At 38.2% G+C, this 19,414-nt stretch overlaps 1 protein-coding gene and 2 long non-coding RNA genes across 5 annotated transcripts; all 3 read right to left on the reverse strand.

Moving 5' to 3' along the window:
• Positions 1-2,179: 2,179 nt before the first annotated feature.
• Positions 2,180-4,165, reverse strand: LOC135193825 (uncharacterized). The gene is made up of 3 exons (XR_010309449.1): positions 3,860-4,165; positions 2,529-3,822; positions 2,180-2,320 (listed from the first exon to the last, which is right to left on the reverse strand). It is a non-coding gene; the product is annotated as an uncharacterized LOC135193825 (long non-coding RNA).
• Positions 4,166-6,004: 1,839 nt separating this feature from the next.
• On the reverse strand, positions 6,005-7,463 carry LOC135193824 (uncharacterized). The gene is made up of 2 exons (XM_064217892.1): positions 6,967-7,463; positions 6,005-6,846 (listed from the first exon to the last, which is right to left on the reverse strand). The coding sequence occupies exons 1-2, from the start codon at positions 7,192-7,194 to the stop codon at positions 6,538-6,540; spliced, it is 537 nt and encodes a 178-aa protein (XP_064073962.1). The 5' UTR covers positions 7,195-7,463; the 3' UTR covers positions 6,005-6,537.
• A 2,368-nt stretch (positions 7,464-9,831) lies between these two features.
• On the reverse strand, positions 9,832-18,807 carry LOC113403611 (uncharacterized). 3 transcript variants are annotated; one of them, XR_010309447.1, is made up of 5 exons: positions 18,550-18,807; positions 16,764-18,045; positions 15,408-16,665; positions 11,520-15,330; positions 9,832-11,342 (listed from the first exon to the last, which is right to left on the reverse strand). It is a non-coding gene; the product is annotated as an uncharacterized LOC113403611 (long non-coding RNA). The 3 variants fall into 3 exon arrangements; XR_010309448.1 differs by having other exon boundaries at positions 9,832-10,894; positions 10,985-15,330; XR_010309446.1 differs by lacking the exon at positions 9,832-11,342 and having other exon boundaries at positions 14,260-14,887; positions 15,063-15,330.
• Positions 18,808-19,414: the final 607 nt, after the last annotated feature.

Below are 19,414 nucleotides of genomic sequence, written 5' to 3' on the forward strand. Positions count from 1 at the left end.
TCCATTTTAATTTAAAATATTTATATGATATACATATATATAAATATTTGAAAAGAAATTACTGCGTTTCGTTATTGTATATATCAAATATGTAATAATATTTCCGCCTTTCAAAAATATACTTTGTAGTTTGTTACTTTGTTCCACAAAAACTACTATGTATTAGATACATAATATAACTACTATAACATCCATAATAAACAAAATGAAATTTCATGCAATTAAAAAATATTACAGTAATATATATTATTTAATGAGCGATTGAATTGTTATAAAATCAAGTTAAATACGATAAGCACCTAAAGAGTCGCATTTAAGTACTCCATGCTTTTTATCATCTATATTCTATTTTATCCTATCTATAGTAAAATAATTTCAATCTTCATAGAATTTTAAAATGACCAACTGCTTCTGTTTTAAAGTAAAAGACCATCTTCAGGTGTATTTTGGATTATTCGTGATTTGTTGGAATATCCCAACGTGTACACGGCTAGTTGAATAATACATATCAATTAAATATGTATGTATGTATATATATAATAATAATTTGTAGGATTTTATTAGAAACGAATACCATGCCATGCACTTTGTTAAGTTGGAATGAGTTTCCATATTAACGGATTGGCGAGTAGACAGTTCTGCGACATTTGTGGTAAAAAAATAGATTATTGACCGAGGTTAAAAAAGTTTATGATTGATAGCATACCTTGGGAATGTAACGATCGCGATAGCCAGGAGGCTATTTCGATTCATATTCAATGTATGTAAATAATAAAATTTTGATTGAAAAAAAAATACCCGCTGAGTTTCATTCGCCAGTTCTTCTCAGATCAGGGTATTTTCTTTTCCGAACCGGTGGTAGTGTTTAATTTGAATATCAATAAGTAAGTGTAATGCTTCTATATTGAATAAAGAAATTTGAGTTTGGGTTTTGACTTTACTTCTGTTCTCTTATAATTATAATATAGTGCTAAGTCATCCTTTTTTATTAAAATATTTATTATTATATTTAAATGTACATTCTTAATATTTACTAAAAAAACTTAATGGAAAAAACTCAGTTTATAACCTAATGTCGATAGACATAGAGCGCACTTAATATTATTGAAGCAAAAAAAGTTATTATACGATCAAGAGTGAATGCAAATTTGCGGTAATTTCCGTGTTCGAAATAACGTTTGTTAACAAATGATTGTATTAACCGGTCTGCACACGAACTGTCTACTGCTGAATTCGATCCCAAACCACGCCCCTCAGACTTTTCGAAGTTATTTCGGTATAAATTACATAATTTTTGCTTTAGGTTCTTAGTATTGTTCAACTTAAATTTATACTTATTATCCACCCTATTTCAATAATTTTGGAGTGAAGCTGTATTAAAAAAAATCTGGAGGATTAACTGATAATGTCTCACAGATATCTAATATAAACACCTTCTATAAAACTATGCCTGTTTGTAACTGCCCCTGTCTGTAACTCCGTTAACTTCTTCTGAACCTCCAGCGTTTTTTAAAGCTGGTTATCACTAATAAAACAGTGGTAAATGAAGGTTTTACCTATACTTATATCATTTGTAACTGCACTTTAAAAACATAATTATGTACTACCTACTATTGTTATCTATAAAAAAACTAAAGCTCATTTGCGAAGCCATTTTCTCCAATACATTATTTTTAATCTTTTTTCTGATAAATTTTATGTAAGTTACTATGTGAATTAAATATAACTAAAAAATTGTAGTTTATATATTATCATTCCAATGAATACTTTAAAAATCACCGTCACACCGTTTCTCAATTTTTTGCAATTACAAAAAAATGTAGTACCTACTACTTAGTACTTTGGTTGGTTTCGTTGGTTGCATTCTCATTTCATCATTTTCATGCTATATGCATTTCGATCAAAATTCATAAGGGCAAAAGTTCGCACTTAACTCCAAAAATTATCTTACTTGGAATTTAATAGGTTAAATAATAAAAATAAACGATCACGAACATACTTTATCCTATTAGGATTATGAAATGGTTTTCATACGTTAATAATGTCTAATTATTATTATATTGTTTAGTATTCCTATATTTTCTTTCTTCTTTACTTTCCAGTAGCTTAATAATATGAATTAGGTTTCGAACGATAATTTCGTATGTAATACACTATTATGGTATAATAAAAAGATTGATAAGAATTCATTCGTTTATTTCTAAAACAAACGTATACAACTTCGCATGTAGCATACAGCTATATACAAAAATATATTCTTCTTTATTTTTTTCTTTGTGTCTTCATATATTTTTGCTCCCCTGCTTATGGTAGTAATTACCTGAAAAAAAAAAAACAAATTTGATAAAACAAAATAAATGAATTATTATTTATCAATTATAATATTGTGGATGAAGATAAGGGAAAAATATTTTAGGCTTCTATAATATGTGTATAATTGTGATAATATAATTTTTTTACTTACAAAGTAAGTTTAATTTAGTATATTTTTTAAATTATATGTGTCAATAAGTATATGATATTCTTACCTCTTGGTGTGTGTTTATTGTTTTCATCTTCATTTCTGCTAATCGCAGTTTTTTGTTGAAAGTCATCATATTTTAGTATTGTTCGTTTGTTTCTTTTTAAATTTTCACCTCCTATGATGTTTTAGGGTATTTGTGTTCTTTTATTCTACTGTATCAGTTTCTCTTCATCTTGAAATATTCGATAAACTTTACTTTTCCTTCATTTTTCATTGTTTATTCGTTATTTGCTTGTGTGCCAGGTTTTAACATTAACATTTCAATGTAATTTCAATGTTTGTGTTTTACAGGAAAATTTTATTTTTCATTCTAGCTGATGTAGTTTTCCTAGTTGTTGTTTTGTGCGCTAACGGTCCATTTTCTGTTACTTCATTATTATTTTTTAGGATTATATCCTACTTAAACACTTTCTTCTTAGATAATTCGTTCCTTTATTATTTTCAACATTAACGTCTGTCTGTGTGGTTGTGTTAAGGATCTTAATATTTTTTGGTGTTTTTTTTAAAATTGGTTTGGTGATGATGGTCCAATTATTTTGGTGCGATTTTGTTTCGCTCTTCGTGTCTAGTCCTATTGTTATCTGTACTTTATTACACTTCATCTATATTATATTAAGATATTTGATCTTTATGGACGGTAGGATTTTACGTTTTACAAATATCCATCACCATGTTTAATTTTCTTTTTAATTGGTGGTCGGTTTCTATTTGTAGAGTAGTCTTGCTGTTTATCTTATCACGCTGCTAGGTTCTTCCTTTTAATATTCAATAACTTTAATTTTCAATATGAGGAAATCGTACACTGGCCGCTTCTTCTTACCTTAAATTTTTCTTCAAATAATTAATTATTTTGTAGCGTTCTCTTGTTTCACATCTGCTGCCCCTCTTCATGGTCATACTAATTCTTCATATGTTAATTACTTTTCATTATTCTTACTTCATTTTACAACGTTGAACTATTTATTATCTTTAATGTTTTTTATTTGTTTTCTATCTACGTCTCAAGGATTGTTTTGTTTCTTAATATTCAGAATTTTATTTTATTGACCTTATGAACTTTAGTTTCAATGCTTTTTCCTCTTTACATTAATTTCCGTGGTTTGTATAATTCTCGTAGACTTGCTTTTTTTGTTTGCTTCTATACATTGTCTTCTTATTTTGTCCTCATTTTTTTTTCTTTTTAATGTTGACATAGTGATACTATGCCAACATAGTATATCGTTGAATGTAATAGTGTTTTAATAATATTTGAATTATTTTCAGCCATCGCGTTAATTGTCGTCATTTATCTATTTTTTCTTCGTTTTTCTTTTTTTTACTCAATCTAGATGAAACTCAGTGTTTGTATTTCATCTAGAATTATTAGTATAATTTAGTTTACATCCTGAAACTGTCTCAGTATTGAACACTACTTTAGTAGTAAACTACTTGAATTTATTATTTAACTTATATATATTTCACTGTTTACGTTTATAGTTCTTTCTTCATAATGATTGCTCGCTCTTCGTAGTCTTCATCTTCATAAATTCCAGAATTTATATCTCTACAATGCCCACGCACGCTGTTCTAGTCATCAGTCTTCGCAGCCCATGTATGTCTTATGATCGTTATTCTTCTTACTACATGTTTTCATCTTCAATTTGATGGCTAGGTGGTCGTAGTCTTCCACTCGTGTTCTCATTCTTCTTTCTTCATATCTTCAGTCTTCTGTCTTCATTCTTATTTCGTCATATCTTGCTATCATATTGTTAAATGTTTTCGCTATTATTTTCTTCTTATCGTCAGTCTTCACAGTCAATGTATGTCTTAATGATCTCCATGCTTCTTCCCTCGTCTTGATTATTAGGTGATCGTAATGCTTATCTTAAATTTTCTAGCTGATCTTTTCTATGTATCTTTAGTCTTCACGGTCATGTATTCACATTTGCATTCTTCGTGTCCTTTATCTTAATTCTTCATTATCGTAGTGTTCATCTTAAATGTTCTCGCTGTCCTTTTATACTAATCTCAGACTACACGGTCCATGTATGTGTCTTCGTGATCTTCATTCTTTCATATATTCAACTCAAATGCTACGTAGTAGGATGATAGCAACATCCTAAATGTTGTCGCTGTCCTTATCTTCTTATCTTCAGTCTTCAAAGCCCGATGTGTCTTCAATGATCTTCATTCTTCGTTGTCCTATCATTTTCATCTTCAGACTTCACGGCCCATTTATATATCTTCGTAGTCTTAATTCTTCTTTCTACATGTTTTCATCCCTATCGTGGTAGTGCTAGGTGGTCGTATTCTTCATGTAAAATTATCTCGCTTCTCTTTTCTTCTTATCTTCACGGCCCGATGTATGTCCTCAGTGATCTCCATTCTTCTTTTTTCATGTTTTCATCTTCATGGTGACTGTTAGGTGATCGTAGTCTTCATATTCAATGATGTCGCTGTTCTTTTTTTTATCCCCATTCTTCACGACTCGATGTATGTCTTTAATGATTTTCATGTCTTCATCTTCATCGCTAGGTTGTGGTAGTCTTCATCTTAAATGTTGTCACTTCATGCTTTTCTTTTTTCTTCATGTCTGCATCATCATCGTTATTTTTAGTTGCTTGTAGTCTTCATCTTCACTGTTCTCGCTTTCTTTGTCATCACATCTTCAGTCTTCACAGCCCATGTATGTCTTCGTAATTTTCAGTCTTCTTTCATCTGTCTTCATCTTCATCACGATTGGTAGTTGCTCGTAGTCTTTATCTCCACTGTTCTCGCTGTCCTTGTCTTCGCGGCCCATGTATATCTTCGTGATTTTCATTCTTCATTCTTCTGTCTTCATCATCGTGATAGTAGGTGCTCGTAGTCTTCATTTTTCCTGTTCTTGCTGTCCTTGTCTTCACAGCTTCAGTCTTCACGTCCCATTGTCTTCGTGGATTTCATTCTTCATTACGGTTGTTAGGTGCTCGTAGTCTTCATCTTCACTGCTCCAGCTGTCCTTGTCTTCACTTCTTCGGTCTTCACGGTCCATTGTCTTCGTGTCTTTTTTCTTCTCTCTTCGTCGTGATAGTTAGGTGCTCGTAGTTTTCATCTTCAATGCTTTCGCAGTTCGTCTTCATGGTCCATTGTCTTCGTGATTGTAATTCATCTTTCCTTTCTCTTCATTGTGATAGTTAGGTGCTCGTAGTCTTCATCTTCACTGCTCCCGCTGTCCTTGTCTTCACATCTTCGGTCTTCACGGTCCATTGTCTTCGTGATGTTCATTCTTCTTTCTTCTCTCTTCATAGTGATAGTTAGGTGCTCGTAGTCTTCGTCTTCACTGCTCCCGCTGTCCTTGTCTTCATATCTTCGGTCTTCAGGGTCCATTGTTTTCGTGTATTTCATTCTTCTTTCTTCTCTCTTCATCGTGATAGTTAGGTGCTCGTAGTCTTCGTCTTCACTGCTTTCGCTGTCCTTCTCTTCATGGTCCATTGTCTTCGTGATTTTCATTCTTCTTCTCTCTTCATCGTGATAGTTAGGTGCTCGTAGTCTTCATCTTCACTGCTCCCGTTGTCCTTGTCTTCACATCTTCAGTCTTCACGGCCCATTGTCTTCGTGATTTTCATTCTTCTTTCTTCTCTCTTCATCGTGATAGTTAGGTGCTCGTAGTCTTCATCTTCACTGCTCCCGCTGTCCTTGTTTTCAGGGCCCATTGTCTTCGTGATTTTCATTCTTCTTTCTTCTCTCTTCATCGTGATAGTCAGGTGCTCGTAGTCTTCATCTTCACTGCTCCCGTTGTCCTTGTCTTCATTTCTTAGGTCTTCAAGGCCCATTGTCTTCGTGATTTTCATTCTTCTTTCTTCTCTCTTCATCGTGATAGTTAGGTGCTCGGAGTCTTCATCTTCACTGCTCCCGTTGTCCTTGTCTTCACATCTTCGGTCTTCACGGCCCATTGTCTTCGTGATTTTCATTCTTCTTTCTTCTCTATTCATCGTGATAGTTAGGTGCTCGTAGTCTTCATCTTCACTGCTCCCGTTGTCCTTGTCTTCACATCTTCAGTCTTCACGGCCCATTGTCTTCGTGATTTTCATTCTTCTTTCTTCTCTCTTCATCGTGATAGTTAGGTGCTCGTAGTCTTCATCTTCACTGCTCCCGTTGTCCTTGTCTTCATATCTTCGGTCTTCACGGCCCATTGTCTTCGTGATTTTCATTCTTCTTTCTTCTCTCTTCATCGTGATAGTTAGGTGCTCGTAGTCTTCATCTTCACTGCTCCCGTTGTCCTTGTCTTCATATCTTCGGTCTTCACGGCCCATTGTCTTCGTGATTTTCATTCTTCTTTCTTCTCTCTTCATCGTGATAGTTAGGTGCTCGTAGTCTTCATCTTCACTGTTCCCGCTGTCCTTGTCTACATATCTTCATTCTTCGCGGCTCATTGTCTTCGTGATTTTCATTCTTCTTTCTTCTTTCTTCATCGTGTTAGTTAGGTGCTCGTAGTCTTCATCTTCACTGCTCCCGTTGTCCTTGTCTTCACATCTTCGGTCTTCAGGGCCCATTGTCTTCGTGATTTTCATTCTTCTTTCTTCTTTCTTCATCGTGTTAGTTAGGTGCTCGTAGTCTTCATCTTCACTGCTCCCGTTGTCCTTGTCTTCACATCTTCGGTCTTCAGGGCCCATTGTCTTCGTAATTTTCATTCTTCTTTCTTCTCTCTTCATCGTGATAGTTAGGTGCTCGTAGTCTTCATCTTCACTGTTCCCGCTGTCCTTGTCTACATATCTTCATTCTTCACGGTGCATTGTCTTCGTGATTTTAATTATTCTTTCTTTTATCTTCGTCGTGATTAAAAGGTGGTAGTCTTCATTTTAAATGTTATCGCTGTTCTTTTCTCATCTTCAGTCTTCACGGCCCGATATATGACCTCTGTGATCATCATTCTTCGTTCATCATGTTATCATCTCTATTTTGAATACGACCACGTAGGTCGTAGTCTTCATCTTAAATGTCGTTGCTATTCTTTTCTTTTTATCTTCATGTTTTGATCTTCATCGGTATTATAAATTGCTCATAGTTGTCATCATCTTTAATATTGTTGCTGTTCTTTTCTTCTTATCTTCGATGTTCGTGTATGCCTTCGGAGATTTTCATTCTTCTTTCTAGATTATTTCATATTCAGCGTGGTGATAGTTGACACTGAACTACATTTTTCTTACCTAAGCCTTTTTGCCGATGGTAATAGTATACTTCGGGATTGTCGTTCTTTTTTTCATTTATTTTATCTATAAAAATGCCTTCATCGTCGATGCTGGTGGTTGTACATTTCTTGGAGGATAGGTTATATGGTTCTGTACATTTCTTGGAGGATAGGTTATATGGTTCATCTAGTTCTATTTACGTTTCGTATTATCGTTTGGATTTTGTATAATTCGTTTGTCACAATTGTTTGTTACAATATTAGTAGTATAACAATTTTTGTATTTTCGCTGTTTATTACGAACTTGACACATTGTCCTGCCTTTTATATCTTTACTAAACATATTTTATTTTATTTTAATGAATGTTTACTTCTTTTTTCCATCGCATGCAGTAGAATTCGATACATGAGTTTGGGTTTTTATTTTTTAACTATATAAAATTTTATGACTTTGCTGTGTCTTCCAATAAAAATAATAAATGTAATAGAAAGCTAAAAAAAAAGTTTATTACGGTTAACCAGCTTATTACCTTTTCAGCAGTAAACGTGCAATACCAATTTTATCCATTCATATTTCTGCATTTACATGATTTGTCTCAATTACGGTAGCAAGAATCCTTGTCAGTATAACATAAACGGAAACTTAGGTCTTGTTATACTTCTTTGTCTTAATTTCGACGAATCACCTGTTAAAATATGCATAGACGAATTCTTACTTACATACATTAACTAGATTTGTTTTTACAATTAAAATATGAGTAATGTGTAATATTTCATTTCTAAGAGTTTCTTGTTTTTCATAATGTAAATGTCTATATTTAATCTTAATATTATTTTAAAACTTTTATTGATAGATACCCATGTGTCATTTCAACATTTTTGTTCTGTGTTATAATTTAAAAGACCTAAAAAAAATATTTATTACGGCTGAAAATATAAGTTAACATTTGTAAAAAAAAATGAAACTGTCTAAATTGCATATTAGGTTACAAATGATTTGATAAAGAATTTTTTAAATATATAGTAAAACACTTACATTTATCTTAAGCCTGCAAAAAAAACATATTTAAGACACAAACAAATGGTAATGACTCAAAAAACATTACAAAAGTAAATGAGTGTTACAGACATTTATTATACACATATAAATTTATGTATCATAATTAGAGTAAGTCACAGCCTGAAAATAAGAATTTGTTGCTGCAAAAGAAGTCTGTTATATACATAGTAGATAATTGCCATATCAAAAAGTATTTTTCAATTTAGGGTATATTTGCAATATCAGTGAAAAGGATAAAAATTGTTATATACTTACAGTACATATATACATAATTTTCTTTTGGGAATTTTCGACTATCTTTGTGCATTTTATCATAAAAGATGTACTTTCATCATATATACGTGTTTTGTAAGCACATGTAATTTACATATATTATGTATATATTTAATTAGTGTGAAAAAACTTGAAATCGTTTCTGAAACAAAGAGCGATAATTCGGCGAAGATTTAAACATACTTTACCTTTATATGTATATATAGCAAACTAAAGATTAGTCTGCAGCGGTGCGCAGACTAATTGTTAGCCCGCAGCACCAATAGGGCCAGAACCCGAAGCACCACGTCCTGCAGACTGGAGAGCCTGCTGACCGAAGATAGTAGTTCCGCAGTACCAGTGGTACGCGGACTGGTGGCCAGAGCCCGGAGCACAGCGTCCGGTTAGTTGGAGAATCTGCTGACGGGTGATCAGTCCGCAGCACCAGCGGTGCGCAGACTGGCGGCCGGAACCCGAAGCACCACGTCATGCAGGCTAGGGAGCCTGCTGACCGAAGATAGTCGATCCGCAGTACCAGTGTGGTAGGCAGACTGGTGGCCAGAGCCCGAAGCACAGCGTCCGGTTAGTTGGAGAATCTGCTGACGTGTGATCAGTCCGCAGCAGCAGCGGTGCGCAGATTGGGCGGCCAGAACGCGAAGTACAGCGTCCGGTTAGTTGGAGATTCTGCTGACGGGTGATCAGTCCGAAGCACCAGAGGTGCGCAGACTAGCGGCCGGAACCCGAAGCACCACGTCATGCAGGCTAGAGAGCCTGCTGACCGAAGATAGTCGATCCGCAGTTCCAGTGTGGTACGCAGACTGGCGGCCAGAACTCGAAGTACAGCGTCCGGTTAATTGGAGAATCTGATGACGGGTGATCAGTCCGCAGCACCAGTGGTGCGCAGATTGGCGGCCAGAACCCGAAGTACAGCGTTCGGTTAGTTGGAGAATCTGCTGGCGGGTGATCAGCCCGCAGCACCAGTGGCGCGCAGACTGGCGGCCGGAACCCGAAGCACCACGTCATGCAGGCTAGAGAGCCTGCTGACCGAAGATAGTAGATCCGCAGTACCAGTGGTACGCGGACTGGTGGCCAGAGCCCGAAGCACCACCTCATGCAGGCTAGGGAGCCTGCAGACCGAAGATAGTCGATCCGCAGTACCAGTGTGGTACGCAGACTGGCGACCAGAACCCGAAGTACAGCGTCCGGTTAGTTGGAGATTCTGCTGACGGGTGATCAGTGCGCAGCACCAGAGATGCGCAGATTGGCGACCAGAGCCCGAAGCACCACGTCATGCAAGCTAGGGAGCCTGCAGACCGAAGATAGTCGATCCGCAGTACCAGTGTGGTACGCAGACTGGCGACCAGAACCCGAAGTACAGCGTCCGGTTAGTTGGAGAATCTGCTGGCGGGTGATCAGCCCGCAGCATCAGCGGCGCGCAGACTGGCGGCCGGAATCCGAAGCACCACGTCATGCAGGCTAGAGAGCTTGCTGACCGAAGATAGTAGATCCGCAGTACCAGTGGTACGCGGACTGGTGGCCAGAGCCCGAAGCACCACGTCATGCAGGCTAGGGAGCCTGCTGACCGAAGATAGTCGATCCGCAGTACCAGTGTGGTACGCAGACTGGTGGCCAGAGCCCGAAGCACAGCGTCCGGTTAGTTGGAGAATCTGCTGGCGGGTGATCAGCCCGCAGCACCAGCGGCGCGCAGACTGGCGGCCGGAACCCGAAGCACCACCTCATGCAGGCTAGAGAGCCTGCTGACCGAAGATAGTAGATCCGCAGTACCAGTGGTACGCGGACTGGTGGCCAGAGCCCGAAGCACAGCGTCCGGTTAGTTGGAGAATCTGCTGGCGGGTGATCAGCCCGCAGCACCAGCGGCGCGCAGACTGGCGGCCGGAACCCGAAGCACCACCTCATGCAGGCTAGAGAGCCTGCTGACCGAAGATAGTAGATCCGCAGTACCAGTGGTACGCGGACTGGTGGCCAGAGCCCGAAGCACCACGTCATGCAGGCTAGGGAGCCTGCAGACCGAAGATAGTCGATCCGCAGTACCAGTGTGGTACGCAGACTGGCGACCAGAACCCGAAGTACAGCGTCCGGTTAGTTGGAGATTCTGCTGACGGGTGATCAGTGCGCAGCACCAGAGGTGCGCAGATTGGCGACCAGAGCCCGAAGCACCACGTCATGCAGGCTAGGGAGCCTGCTGACCGAAGATAGTCGATCCGCAGTACCAGTGTGGTACGCAGACTGGTGGCCAGAGCCCGAAGCACAGCGTCCGGTTAGTTGGAGAATCTGCTGGCGGGTGATCAGCCCGCAGCACCAGCGGCGCGCAGACTGGCGGCCGGAACCCGAAGCACCACCTCATGCAGGCTAGAGAGCCTGCTGACCGAAGATAGTAGATGCGCAGTACCAGTGGTACGCGGACTGGTGGCCAGAGCCCGAAGCACAGCGTCCGGTTAGTTGGAGAATTTGCTGACGTGTGATCAGTCCGCAGCACCAGCGGTGCGCAGAATGGCGACCGGAATCCGAAGCACCACGTCATGCAGGCTAGGGAGCCTGCAGACCGAAGATAGTCGATCCGCAGTACCAGTGTGGTACGCAGACTGGCGACCAGAACCCGAAGTACAGCGTCCGGTTAGTTGGAGAATCTGCTGGCGGGTGATCAGCCCGCAGCACCAGCGGCGCGCAGACTGGCGGCCGGAACCCGAAGCACCACGTCATGCAGGCTAGGGAGCCTGCAGACCGAAGATAGTCGATCCGCAGTACCAGTGTGGTACGCAGACTGGCGACCAGAACCCGAAGTACAGCGTCCGGTTAGTTAGAGATTCTGCTGACGGGTGATCAGTGCGCAGCACCAGAAGTGCGCAGATTGGCGACCAGAACCCGAAGCACCACGTCATGCAGGCTAGGGAGCCTGCAGACCGAAGATAGTCGATCCGCAGTACCAGTGTGGTACGCAGACTGGTGGCCAGAGCCCGAAGCACAGCGTCCGGTTAGTTGGAGAATCTGCTGACGGGTGATCAGTCCGCAGCACCAGCGGTGCGCAGATTGGCGGCCAGAACTCGGAAGCACCACGTCATGCAGGTTAGGGAGCCTGCAGACCGAAGATAGACGATCCGCAGTACCGTTGTGGTACGCAGACTGGCGACCAGAACGCAGAACACCACGTCATGCAGGCTAGAGAGCCTGCAGACCGAAGATAGACGATCCGCAGTACCAGTGTGGTACGCAGACTGGCGGCCAGAACCCGAAGCACCACGTCATGCAGGCTAGAGAGCCTGCTGACCGAAGTTCGTCAGCGATGAATCCGATGCTTCATGTCTGGCAGGTTGGACTGCCTTCTGACTGAAGATGGAAAGCCTGCGGCACCAGTAGAGGGCTGGCTGATGAGTTGCACCCGAAGATGGTGCTTCGGGTCTGCCATGCTTGAGGTCCTGCTGACTGAATATGGTTGGTCTGCGGCACAAGTGGAGCGCAGTCTGATGGTCGCACCTGAAGCACCACATCCGGTAGGCTGGACATACTGCTGATCAGAGATGCTCAGGACACGTAGTGCGCAGACTAGCAAACAGGCAATAATGCCTGCTGACCGAAGACGGCAGATAGGCTACGGCATCAGTAGTATATGTTGATTTTTCGCACCCGTAGAACCATGTTCGGCAGGCTGGATAGCCTGCTGACCGTAGATAAACGTCCTGCGGCAATAATGCAACGCTGGCAGATGGATGGACCGGCCTCCACAATCGTAGAAGTTACTGGAGCTATGTGCTGCATTATGGTAAAGGTGCTAGATACACTCAGTTGCGATACCTGTGGCTGATAAGCAGAAAGTCAAGCTCGCCGAACTAAGATACACTGCAGCATCTGTTGATTTAGAAATATTTGACTGAAGCTAGGAGCTCTGCCATGTTTTATCATACTTAATTAATGCGATGGATATCTTGATGGTTCGTGGCACCTCCAATGACAGAAAAAGGTCGTGTGGTGATTTTAAACCGCAGCTCCCCCGAAGCGCAAAGTGCCAGCATCTAAATTATCCATAAATAATTGTTTGGCTGGCTACAAGCCGGTGGCATCATCCACCGGTATAAGAACGTGGCATGCGTGAAATGTAACAGTGTCTGTGCAGACAGGTGAAGAAAATAAACGCGCCGCTACTGCAGCAGTATGATTCCTACTTATAATTAATTTTAATCATCATAAGTGGTTCATGGTGATCGCAGCGCGATGACTTATCTCGGTACGTGTCACTTACTGTGTAGATAGTCTGTAGACAGAAAAGGCTAGTCACACGTGCCATTAAGAAGATGGATTCATACGTTGTCCAATATTCTTAGGCCTTCCGAAAAGCTATACACAAAGCATCGTTGGTGATATATATAGTATATTTAAATTAGTATAAACGACTCTTCTGCAGGAAGTAATCCAACGTAAGCAATAAATCGATAGCAGTATGTGTCTTAACGTGGGATGTGCACGACCACGAACACCATCCCTAGGTAGGGCCGTAAGTAGGCTAGCTGCGAAGATCTGCAACACTTAGACATGTCCACCAAAGAGTGCAAGTAATGCAAACGCAATGCTCAAGCGGTATTAGACTTGCCACCACAATCTACTAGAGCGCTATGAGTTAGCGCCTTATCGTTTAATATTATAAGAAATACACGTTTTGCATCACTTACTTGTTTTTCGTTGTTCAAAATTGTATAATTATCCTTTTTTCTTACAATTTAAATGTTACTTGTTGAGATCATTATATTCATTTCATTCGACCACAATTCATTTTCGTTGTGAATTATGAAGAGTTTTTACAGTTCAGGCGTGCGTTTCATTATGTTATGCATTCACTCACGAGCAAGCATGAATCAGAAATCAACAAGAATGCATCTCACCGTCAAAGTTACATAATAAATATGTATTTACAGTCAAAGCGTTACATTGGACACATATGGCTGATATTACAATATAGCATTTTTACAGGCTTTGATTATAATGCTTAAAGAACGGTCATCACTATAAATGTGCCATGCATTTTAAATATACCTACACAATTCGACTGTTTCGCGCAATCACATCATATGCAGATCCTTAATACAATTTAGTTCGCTGAAAGCTCATTATTTGAAAACGAAAATACGTATACTTCATTCGACAAATCCAGTTAGCAAGTAAAGTTTATTTGCCACCAATAGAGTGACAAATACTGTATAAGAAATTAGGTATACACGAAAAGCTAATAATTAATTTCATCTGCTACATACCTCATTGAATATTATATTTAAACCTGTTAAATGCATGCTCTTTAAGTAAGGTGCAGGTATTATAGAACTAACATATGCATATTAGGTATATACATTTCTATATTCGCTATGACTTTTGGCAGTAACCTGGATGTAATCATTAAGTACCAGCATGCATGATATTCATTTTAGTCACAAAAATAGATATCGTAGCTAGGTATAGTCTTCACACCAGCAGTCATCTAGCTAAACAAACTTAAAAGAAGGAAAACGTACAGGGATTATGGATATGTGAATCTAATGAGGATAATAACTTGAAAAAATAATCTGCGTAAATACTAGTCAATCTCTACTGTAACGTATCAAAATAGTTTAACTAACTAGATTTTATTCAATTTAATAAAGAACCATGCATTATGTTCGTAAAAATCGAAATTTCTCTACTATATACCTTAAATTCAGGTATCCTTTGTTTTTCCTTCGTTCATAAATATTTTAATGCAAGAAATAGTTATTGTTTTAAGTAGACCATTTTCATAGTAACGACCGTATGTTCCTGGGATATTTTGTTTTGTAATACCTAATGATTAAATTCACGACGAATATGATTTTAGAATTTTGCCTCGACTAAGTTATATGTAGTAGGTAGATACTTTCTGAAAATTCTGAAAAATAATATATGACCTACATGCCTAAACGGCATTAAGCAGCTATATGTTATTTTATATATAATTTTCTTCTATTATATGGTTTTCAATAATAGACTATCATTTCAAATTGTAATTATCACATACTTATAGTATTTTGTTTTGATCATTTGTTCTTAGTTTAACCACTTACCTGCAGCATTATTAAAATTTTGCTGCTGCTCGGCGCGTACTCAGGAACAGCTCGCCGAAAGAATATTTGCGTATATATTTTAAATTAGATTTTCGTTCTCAATATAATTCTTAATGTATATTATTATATTAACTCGTTTGTTAACATATTGGTTACGGAACTTGTACGTAGTATTAGGATGTAATAGTAGCAATAGTTTCTCCTGAAGGTGCCTGGTTTCGGTAAAGATTTTGAACTCGTAAGTCTAGCTGGCACTTCCAGAAGATAGCTGTGAATTGTACACAGGAATGAGTGATTTACAATTAAAATGTCACCTGCATCATTGATCATTGAAATAAAACTCACCGTTATATTTATTTGTCCACGTTTAGGAGTCATTATATTATGTTCTCTCAGGTCATTTCAGTCATATTTAATTAAACTAATGTTTTTAGGTCTAGCGTAGTTTGGAAGAGTATTCACAGCTAATATTATATATAAAATTTGAATGATTTTTCATATTTCCAGTATTGTCTTATCAATTATTAACGTAATATACATTAAGGATAATGTTCTCATGACGTGTAATATTTCATCATTATATGTAATTTACTTAGATGTCCTTTCCATCCTAAGATCTTTCCAGATATATTTTCCATCCTAAAAAGAACAGCTATCGAACGGCTTTGGAGCTAGTCTTTTTGCTAAGCCTCTACATATTACAAAAACCTAAGTACCTTTTATTTCGGTGTTTCCCTCAGGGCCCGTGAAGGTAGTATGTTCATCGCGTAAGATTTGGTGCAGTATTAGTGTTACTACATGGTGAGGCAGTTTAACCTGGACTTGGAAGGCACATTAACATCGCCGGCGGCGAATCAAAAAATATGGGTTGAGATGTTTAATGTTACCAGCTTCCAAGTCTGCTTCATGTAAATAGTTTGGATGGCGGAGCAGCTGTTCCGCCAATCGCGTGTCGTGTACATAATTGCTCAGTTGACTTATAGAACGCCACCATTCAGATCGGCTGTTTCCGATAGTCCTGAAGATAATTTTAAAAGGCACACACAAACAGCGATAGGACTCGCCACAATATTTATGCATTTTATATATCATAGATTACATCTACGCATTTCCCTACGTCATAAACCTTTCTTTATTTTATTTTAAAGATATATTTTAGGATGAAAAAGTTATTATTAAATAATTATATAAATCAGAAATATTTAATTTTTGCCCGACGGCATATTTATCAGTTTAACCTTGTTATGTACTAACGAAATATTATGTATGCGTTCAACGTTGTTGTCCATTCAACCAGTTCAGTAGTATTTGAAGTGATCAAAATCAGCACGCCCATTGTGGGAATGACCACTTACCTAAATCTTGCGTCAGTCAGGACCGGTTAGTCGCTTTCAAGTAATAAATTTCGTCCGCTGACTGCTATACTTTCGTTCTTGTATGAGTCCCTATTCAGGTTTAATTATATTCGAAAAAAATAATCGTTTTGTCCGTGATCGTTGGTGACGACTTGTTGTTAACAAAAATCTGAGTGGTAGCCTTTTGGAAGGTTCCCCTTGATAAGTTATTTAGGCTTGACGTCACCGTCACGACAACCGGACCATCGCTGTGAAAGTGCATATACATTATGTTACTTAAATGCTTTTTTTAAATGACAATACATAGTCAACAAGTAGGGCAAGAGCAAGATACTTGATCACTTACCAATACAATATAATATCCACGTTTAGATGGTTCGATCAGTTTAAAATGATGAAACATAGTTTAATTTATTTGTTTACATATTGTGATTCAGTTAATATTGTATTTTATACTCCCGGAGATAATCAGCCCACACGTTGAAATAGTTATATATTTTCAGTGTCGTAAGTGACCTACTAATTGTAAGTATATATTTCCAGAAACTTCTTACTTCTGTAACTTTTGTTTGAGATTGCGTCGACTTAAATTTGGAGCATAACGTTGAAGTATTGTAATAGATGTAGTTCACAACATATGGCGAGCACCTACACTTCTCATGAACTCGTTTACTCTCGGACTGCTCACGTCAGGCCTTCATAAGTCAATGTTGGAAGTCTTACAGTAGCTAGCCTGTTTGGATTCAATGTTATTGCACAACATTGCCCTTTATTTCACATTGAGTATGTAAATATTATAGACAGCAAAATAAAAAAGGTAGGGCAGTCAAGACTTTCTTTATAACAGTTGACTCACCAAAATGATCTAACTCGTTTGGCCAGTATCAAATGTGAGCGAAGTACGCGTTAAGGCAGCGCTTTTGCGCGGTAGACAGGCTCCATAGACTGCGTCCCGCGTGGTAGTTTAGGGTAGTTGGCAACTCGACCCGCCAGTTGTTCAAGATCTGAGACTCGAAAAGAACACACATACGAAAAGACCCGCTTGCGAGTCTACGGTTTCGATTAACACTGATGAAATCATGACGCAATTGCCTAACTTTTACCTAATGTGGGCTGATACCGGAATGGAAGCGTGTTTCGCGCGTCGCTATTTCGGTGTAGGGCCGCATGCCGTGCCGAAGCGAACTTAGCAGCTTTCCGAGACAGCAACTGAAGTAACCGAAGGCAGCATTCACGGGAACTCGGCAGCATCGCAACTGCTACGTCGATCTTCATTAAGTCGGTGATGACTCATGGAATAATACATGTCGGGTGAAATACGGACAAATATACAAAAGAGAAAGATTTGAAATAAAATTCAACAGTCCAATTCTTTTCAAATTATTTTTATTTGCCATACTTAAAACATATGTTACAATTTATTATTCAATATGAATAAAACTTGAAATTCCAATCCACTATTATTAAATAGAAAACTGAAATATTAAATAACAATTTAAATAAATATAAATTAACTAAATAAATGCATGATACCGTTACAAACCCATATCGTAGCTAGCAGCGACCACGCCCCAGTGGCAGCCAAGATGGCGGCCGTCTGATGCAGACCCACGCGAAACGCAATGGGACTGTAATTTAGAAAACATCCTACATATATCACAGATTCAGTTACAATTTTACTTTACCTAATTATCCTACTTGAGTAACACATATTTGTTGATTCATAATTGGTTTAACATTGTCTAATTCTTTGAAAAAATTATCAAGGCCGCTGAGATCATTCTTCCAGAAATTATTGATTTTTTCACGTTGCTGCTTCGCCACTTCTTCTTCTTTATTATTTAATCCGAGGTCTGCTTGCATTTGAGCCCACCTTCTAGCACGTTCTCTTTGTTTGGTTAATAGTTCACTTTCAGCACGGGATAACGAATGGCTTAAAATAGCGATTATTCTCAGGTCACGCTTTCTCTTTGTCTTGGCATTTAATGACTTACATTTAACTTTGCGGACCCAGTTAGAGAGAGATTCACTTTTACTTTCACAGAAATCAACAACAGATTTTTCTTGTGCACTGTAGCCCATTTTGTAATAAAGGACTTTAGAATATTGCGAGATGAGACAATATTACACACCTGAATCAGACCAGGCACTAAAGATATTTGTAGAACTCCCAAGCACTTCACAACTCGACGTCCACACCGAACCGCGTTGAGAAATCAATGATGTGCGGGGCTGACGTCATTGCAGCTTTATATACCCGACGCCATTGGGGCCGCGCAACTGCGCAGTTATGGAACAAAATGGCGCCGTTCCAACGCAATTCCCAGCAATATGACGATCAATACTAAACTCTAATCAAGTATTTATGCTTATGTATTTCAGAAACGTGACTTTGTTACATGTATATAAGATTTTTTTTATATATAATATAATTTATTTATTTTTAGAAATTTGACAGAAATACAACTAAGCAATTAAAATAAAGAAAAAGGTTATATATGCCTATTTTAAGGTTTTATTTATTATTTTTGTAAATAATTAACTAAGCATATAATATATTATGATTCTTAATTTTATCTTAATATACCTATGTGGTGATATTATAGGATCAAAGCGTTAGTAATATTATACGAATAATATAGCAATATAACGAAGCTAAAAATAAATTAAACTAACAAACGTGTATAAAATTAAAAAAAAACAATTTATGAACAATTTTGAATATATTATGTTATTTGTTTTACTATTTACTAATTTACTTTGGTAATTGTTAAAATATATTACAGGCTAGATAAAATTACATTAAATAAGTTAGGTACCTACTGTATAAATATTTTTAGTATCGTTTTGACCTAGTAATTATGATTTCAATGAGTCAGGCGAATGGAAAAAGGAAGTTCAGCTCGAACTTCATAAGGAAATATTTACTCAATGACGAATAACATATTATATTAATTAATATTATAAGAGTTAAAAAATGTACATCATGTGTGATAT

This window comes from Vanessa tameamea, chromosome 19 (genome assembly GCF_037043105.1).
Source record: "Vanessa tameamea isolate UH-Manoa-2023 chromosome 19, ilVanTame1 primary haplotype, whole genome shotgun sequence".
NCBI classification, from domain to species: domain Eukaryota; kingdom Metazoa; phylum Arthropoda; class Insecta; order Lepidoptera; family Nymphalidae; genus Vanessa; species Vanessa tameamea.